Source organism: Habropoda laboriosa, unplaced genomic scaffold (genome assembly GCF_001263275.1).
Source record: "Habropoda laboriosa isolate 0110345459 unplaced genomic scaffold, ASM126327v1 scaffold6494, whole genome shotgun sequence".
NCBI classification, from domain to species: domain Eukaryota; kingdom Metazoa; phylum Arthropoda; class Insecta; order Hymenoptera; family Apidae; genus Habropoda; species Habropoda laboriosa.
In genome coordinates this window covers 14,508-22,222 of record NW_017106419.1, presented here as the reverse complement: position 1 = coordinate 22,222, position 7,715 = coordinate 14,508, and the positions used below count along the sequence as shown (strand labels likewise).

Here is a 7,715-nt window from a genome sequence, read left to right as displayed (position 1 = left end):
ATTAATAACGCCATTGATAAATAGCTCAAGTGCATTTCTCTCCAAAGCAAATATCTTGCAATGACTATCGTCTACCCCAATATAAAAATCACTGGGTATATGAAGTTCGATAAGAAAGTTCTTGGTAAGGTATTTACTTGCATGTATGATTAATGCTTTGGCGCGTGACTGGGGATCTACATGCACAATGCCCAGTTCGCTGTACGATACTTGTAAAAGCATATAAAGCCCCCTGCTCCTATACAATGGAAAAGTAGATATTTTTATACGTTCTCTAACGATATTGTATATTTATTTTTAATTAGAATAGTATGTGAATGAGGAGAACAAATATGAATGCTGTACAATATGCACTCCAGAGAATACGTCAGTCAGGGATCAATCGCCATATTTTAAATTTGGCATATGGTAGTCGCTATGGGTACGAAACCTTTACCCACGATACCATTGAATCTAAGATGCGTGAAGAAGTATTTGATGGACGTGTACTCATTGATGTCAACTGCGTCAATACTACACAGGTCACCATTCCATTGATGCTTTGTGAGCGATTGGATCAAGGGATCAACTTTACATCTACTTGGCGTGTACCTAAGACATTAACGGAAGGTAAGAAAATTACCTATGTCTTACATGTAACAAATGCATCTGGTTATATTGGTGCATCTGGTACGTCCGCTAGGGATACCAATGGTAATGCAATTAGTGACGGTACAGTTGCCAGCACCTCAACCAGTGCTGGAACAATGATGACCAACTCAAATATGATGTTCGGTCAATCGTCTAGTGCACTTGCATTAAATCAGGCTGCGCAAACTGTCTCCGCGATTCCTGTGGTGAGCAATGCATTGGCATATATCGTTGGAGATAATACTATTTTAATTAAAGATAGTATTGTTCAACCATCAACAATGCAACTACGACTTGCACTAGAACAAGATAGTAACCTATCTAACATTCAACCTCCTTATTTCCAAGCTTTTTACAAACTTGCTTTGGAAGCAGTTAAATCCCACATCTACACAAAACTTATTGTAGACCAAGATACTGCATTCATTAACTCTGGTGGGGAAATGAATAAGATGCGGGACATCATCGATTCTTATAGTGACTCAGAAGAAAAGTATGAAGAACTTTTAGAAACATGGTTCCAATCTCAACTACTGAATGATCCAGAATCTCAACGTCGCCATTACCAAATCCGTGTTGGTGGTGCATTCTAAAGAAAAAAAAAAGCATAAGTTAAATACTCTACACAGCCCTAGGGCTGTGTAGAGAGTTATGTCATTTGCGGTAAATCAGTCTATATAGACCATACCAAAATAATCCAAAGAAACAGCCGATGAAGAAACAAGCTATTGCAAAACCCTTGCTGTGACATAGCCAAGACACCGCACCCATTGCAATGAAAAACAATGTACAGTATTTATACATGGCAAGCATGAACTGACAAAGTCCCATAGTGCTTACTCTTTGAGTTGAGGAGTTGGGATAAAGAGTTTGACAATATCGTCTTTATCCTTTTTAGGGGTATCGGGAAAACCACCCTCCAATTGATTGCAAGTTTCTACCTGAATTTCCATACCACGCTGCCGTTCAGCGGCAATGGTTTCTATCATAGCAGTTGCACCAGATCGAATATTAGACAACAAACTAACCATCATTCGATCTAATGATTTCGAAAATTCTGACATATCGTAGTCTCTAAAATGTCTAGAGCTTTCAATGTCTTTAAATAATGGAGATGGATGCTTAATACCTGATCCGCCTAATCGTTGGAAATCTGATCTGTTTCTTTTATGTTTCTTGCTCGAATAGCCCATATGTTTCTCCTTTCATAAGGTGTGCGTACAAATTCACGAATCGCTTTTGCTGAGTATCGAAGTTTTAAGATCGACTTATTTACTTTTAACATAAAGTCATTGTCGTCTAACATTATATCGAATAGATGATATATGTTCTTGACATTTTTGATAGACCAGCCATCTTTAAAGAGTGTCATCTTTCTCACTAAACCATCTTCTTTGACGGCGACCGTAAGATCGTAACCACTAGGAAGATGAATGTTAATCTTTCTCAAGGAACTTTTACCAAGAGACAAAACCCATTCTCCAGATGTACCATCATAATACAAATTGATTTGATGTTTCTTGTATTTCTCAGCGAGTTCCTCATTGATGAAATCGGTAATTGCTGAGATATGTCGTATCACAAATCGAGTAGAGACTTCGACCTGCGATGGGCTGACAGTGACGGTAATCTGTTGAAAATGGTTTGGGCTGTATTCAACAAATGCATCAATTGCAAATACGCCCCATTTACCCACACAACTTACATTGGGTAAATCCTTGATTACTTCAAAGATCTCTTCCTTTAGATCCAATAAACTTTGAAAATGTACACAATCAGTTTTAAATATCGAACTATCCAAACCATCATATCGTGGATGTCCATCGTCGACACGTGCCATATCAATAATTTCTTTATCGTCTAAGAAATTAACTACAGATTGATGGAACATAAAACGTGCTTTTGCATCCGTGTTCAATGTTCTATCAAAACTTGTACGATAAAGCCATAGGTAAAAACCATCGTCGTTTTTAGATTGGGGAGCTACCCATGACCTAATCTCAATGCTCATCTGTGGTGACCTCGATGTCTATAGTGCTTGTGTGTCTTTCGATGCATATGTCGATGTATCGATTTATGCTTTCTTACCTTTGCGGTCTTATGGTGGTAAGGTTCTTTGTGTTTTGGATAGCTGACAACATGTATCTTTACATGGGACGTTCCCATCTTCAACATGTCGATTCGCCTCGCTGCTTCTTTGGTCATGTCTAAAATACGATTGCCGTGATATGGACCGCGATCATTGACTTTGACCAATACAGATTTACCGCATTTTGTATTGGTCACTCGTAGAATTGTACCAAAGGGATAGGATCTATGCGCGGCTGTTAGGCGTCGCATGTTGAACCGTTCCCCATCGGCAGTTAGTTTTCCTTGATGGTACTCGCCATACCAAGATGCTGTACCAGATTGGTTGAGCATCGAGCCATGACCAAGCGTTGCCCCTAGAATTAAAAGTGAAATTCCAATGAAAAGGCTAAAGTAAATATGTTTCATTTAAGGTACTCATTTAAGTTTAGTGTGGTTTGATAGACCTAGATAATCATTCAATCTCTCCAGACAGTCTTCATTGAATAGATTGAAGACTGGTATCCCATAAGTATTTGCAACCCGAATGGCAGTACCTGTACCACCAGTCTTCTTGGAAGTTTCTGCTTCTGCACCATCTGGGGTCCAGCAAACAAGGAATTCAGATGGGGTATCTAACCCATATCCAAGTACCTGAAAAACATTTCTAGTGTGTAAAGCACGATGATAGTTTTGTCTCAAAAATCGCCATGAAATACATGCCTTTGATGCAATTCTTTTAGCATCGGCATATTGAGCTTCTGTATCTGAAACAAAGATTGTATCTGGCTTTGGGTACTTGCATCCAATTGCCCCAAAGCGTTCACGGATCGCATGTGGATAATTTTCCCACCATTGCTCGTCTGCGCCAATAGCATCTCCACTGGCAAGAATATATTCAGACAAGATCAAACGATACTTGACGACATCAATTAACTCTCTACCCTCTGGTTTTATCTTTCGAGAACCAACGCCTGTCACTCGTTTTGGTACTTCAAAAGGAACATATCTTTGAAAATGTTCTTGCATAGGTTTTAAGATACGATCAAACCCATACAGTTCGATAGTAACATCCCACTCAAGGTTTCTCAATTGATAGTAGATTTGATGCAATACTTCAATCTGCCTTAAACCACCAAGTCCTGCTCCCAATGCTGGCAGTGCTATGCGCTGTATACGTTCTCGATAAGGATAGTCATTGAGAAATAACTTTAGATAACTCAATCCCCATCGAACATACCCCAGTTTACTTGGTTTTTGGTAATCTTCTTTGGTAGCCAGATTGAAGATCATCTTACCTTTCTCTTCAAATTGAAAGTAGCGGTATGATCTAACCGTATCTCGTTCTTTACAGTGTTTTTGGTAGGCTAAGAAATTCTCTGGGAATTTACGTTTGAACTCCAATGCTAGACCTGCTCCCATAACACCTTTGGTATTTACTGGATTAACCAGAATCTGAGCATTGGATGAGAATATCGAGCCTTTCTTAAATTCAAGTTTGATCATAAAGAATATTTTCCCTCATGGTCAATTCTTCCTTTACCCTTTCTTTATTGCGATGAGATTTACTGTGCTCATTTAATTTAGATTTTACCTTGGCAATATTTCTTTTCTCCCGTTTCGCATTTACCTTGGGGTAGGTAAACGGTTCTGGATAGAAATAGTCACTTCTAAATAGTTCCCTAAAGATCTGACAGTGTTCCACGCAGATATCCATCTCTAGGGTTCTTTCTTTACTTGCACAATACTCCTCAATCCATCTGGATGTGAGATCGTTATGCATTGGTTAATCCTTGTTGATTCGAGTTCCTTTGAGGAAAGCTTTTGTTGTACGAGCAATTGATCCATGTTTCTTGTTTAGATGATTACTTGTTGACATGCCTGTTTCTGCACCAGAATTGTCAATTGTTGCAGCCATTTCAATGACACGTCCATTGGCATACTGAGCGCTCATTCCAATGTGGAAAGTTTTTAGGTTGGCATTTTCTACAGGGATAGATTCTAATAGGTCAGTTACTTGATCTGAAATAGTTTCACGTTTTAGATAATCAGTCATAATGACTCCTTTTAATAAAAAGAAAAATGGCACAATAAGAGGACAAGAGGCATTCCCCTTGTCCTTGTTAGATCAGATTATTTTGTTACTTCTTCCGCATTGGTGACAAATGGATTTTCATCACCAATATTACCTGCAACAATACTCCCGACAAATTCACGTTTTACATCACCAACTTCTACAGTTGAAAGTGTAAAGTGAGCTTCGGTAAATTGAGTATTTTCATTTCCAGCCAAATCCAATACTTCAGCAACAGCATGGTTGATATCGAGTACGTCGATTGTAACTTGTTCGTTTGCTTGTGTTTTATTCGTCATCTTTACCTAACTCGTCTGTGATTAAACCGTGGATGCCTTTAACTGTATCGTGTACAACTTTTGTACCTGTTGCGTCATCGGCATGGTTAAACGTATATTCAAATTCCATGTCACTCCCTTTTGGGTAAATCGATGCTGCAGCAACGGCATGGGTATCTTTATTCAAACGCTTGGCTGAAATTGCAAAATGTGCTTCACTAAAACGTTCATCGTCTCGGATTGCAAGTCCTGAGTTCTTCAAAATGCTTTCGCGGATTTCTTGACCTGTTAAAAACTTCTCAGTCATGTTAGCTTACCTGTGGTTTTATGAAAAGGATTATAGATGGAGGATTGTCTACCTCCATCGGACCAGCATGGAATTACTTCGTATTAAACACTTTATCAAAATGACCTGTTGCACCAGAAATTGTATCTGCTAATTCCTGTAACGGATTGTCATTGCTTGGACCATATGCGTTATGGCAAATAACATCTTCTTCGGCACTATTGTAAAAGCTTACCGCAGCAACAGAAGTGTTGTTGTCATTATGGCAAGCTACCATACCAACATGAAATTCAGTGATGTTTTCATTTTTAGAGAATACATCCTTAATGAGTTCGTCAGTCGCCTCTTTAACAGTAGCTTCTTTTACGTAAAATGGTTGTGCTTTTTGTACATCTGACATGATTGTCTCCAGTGGGTTAATTTGAGTGTTCTGTTAAGTTCATATAAATGGTTGGGTCAGTTTTATTAAACAGAAACTTCCATTTTGATTTTTGGATGTGACTTGTAGCCTTGAACGTTTTCAAGAATACGGTCAATGTTTTCGTTGGTCAAAGTGGACTTGTCGGTGATATCGATACCATCTGGAATAGTGAGTTCACAGAGTTCCATTGGGTCACGAGATAACATTTCAGAAACTTCCGATTTGTTTTTCTCGTAGATATGAGCATCTGTAATATCGATGATCATTTCACCTGCTTCCATCTTCAGTTGTTTCGCCATGATCTTTAACAAGTATGCATACCCTGCAATGTTAAATGGTAAACCAATTGGAACATCACAAGAGCGCATGATCTGATGTAGATTTAGCACACGACCCTGACCAGTTGTTTTAAAGATGGTCATTAGATGACATGGTGGCAATGCTTGATAGCCATTTTCAATTGAGAAGTCAATTTGCTCTTTCACGCCCAAGCTACTACGTGCAAAAGAAGGTGGAATAAATTCAGGATTCCAACCATTTAAAACAATTCGACGAGAGTGAGGATCAGTTGTAAGTTCGTCGATTACATATTTGATCTGATCAATTTCAATTCCTTTGGTTGTTTTCCAGTGTCGCCATTGTTGCCCATAGATCGGACCAAGATCGCCTTTTTCATTGGTAATTTTCTTACGTGTAGTTGAAACACCTTTTGATTCTAACAATTTGTAAAATGATGGAGGTGCTTCATTCTCTTCCATGAACTTATTCACAGCTTCATAACTAATCGCTTGTAGATCGGAACATGCATCATCAAGGGAATTTAACTGTTCCACCAACTTTTTACGTTCTTCGCTACCTTCAGGAAGACTATCAATTTGTTGAGTCAAGTTAGAACGCTCGGTAGTAATTTTTTCTACAGCTTTTTCAGCAGCAGCTAAACGCGCAGCATTATATTCTTGAACTTTACCATTGGCAATCTTTTCAGCCGCAACAAATGCTTCTTCTGTTGGTTCTGCAATAATGCCTTTGTTGTGGGCTCGTTCGATCAAGACGTTTCGATCTTCAGAAACAATTGTAGATACTTCATGATCAAGTGCCCAAGGACGCCATACTTTACAGCCCAAATCTTCAAAACCTTGGTTGTTTGTTTCACCGCGCAAGAAAGCAAACATTTCAGCAAGTGGTGCGCGTTTTGGTACTTGTTTGACAGTTAGTAGAGGAAACCCTTTGCGTAAGTCGTGACGGAAACGTTCGCCAAAAGAAGAAATAGTAAAACCATTTCGACCTTCAATCAATTCACCATGTTGACGAATGCTTTTAAGTATATCTAAGTAACTTCGCATGTTAGTTTAAATCCTGTTTTGTTGCTGCCAGTTCGATAGAAGTTGCAGCTGTATTCAATTGTGTTGTATAATGCTTGAAGACCAATCGTGTAAAGTTATCGCTACCATGTTCGCAGCGAGTTGTATTTACTTGCGTTACACCTGTAACTGATGATCCAGCAATGTCGATGTGTTGAAGTTGACCTTCGCCCATGTCAACCATTGCAGAGAAATGGAAAGATCGTCCATGTTCCAAAGCGTGCTGACTTAGACGGTCAAGCTCATTGAAGGAATTTTTAAACTCATCGCCGCTATATTCCTTATAGTCGCTTTTAATATCAAAATTTTTACTTGTTGTCATTTTAACATACTCCTGATAAGGATATACCAGCAACCCTTATCTAAAAATCTATTTTCTTAACATCTTTCATTTCAAGTGCAGGTGCATCTTTGATTTTGAAAAATGATTCGTGGTTGGTTTGAATCAGTGGGTGTTCTATCATGCCAATTGCTTGATTCAAAACATCCCCCACACCTTGTAGAGCAGGATCTTTGTGACCCTGCAAGGTATGGATAGAATGGTTCTGATCAGTGTACAAGTGATGGAGATCAACTCGACCATCACTGTGCGTTACTC

At 38.9% G+C, this 7,715-nt stretch overlaps 1 protein-coding gene across 1 annotated transcript; it reads right to left on the bottom strand.

The window, feature by feature from the left end:
* Positions 1-5,800: 5,800 nt before the first annotated feature.
* Positions 5,801-7,099, bottom strand: LOC108578305 (thymidylate synthase-like). Its single transcript, XM_017941608.1, has one exon. It carries the CDS (start codon positions 7,097-7,099, stop codon positions 5,801-5,803), a length of 1,299 nt encoding a protein of 432 aa, XP_017797097.1.
* Positions 7,100-7,715: the final 616 nt, after the last annotated feature.

Bases quoted from the DNA above. Each gene is read 5' to 3' on its own strand.
- LOC108578305 (XM_017941608.1), bottom strand. From the start codon at position 7,099: ATGCGAAGTTACTTAGATATACTTAAAAGCATTCGTCAACATGGTGAA.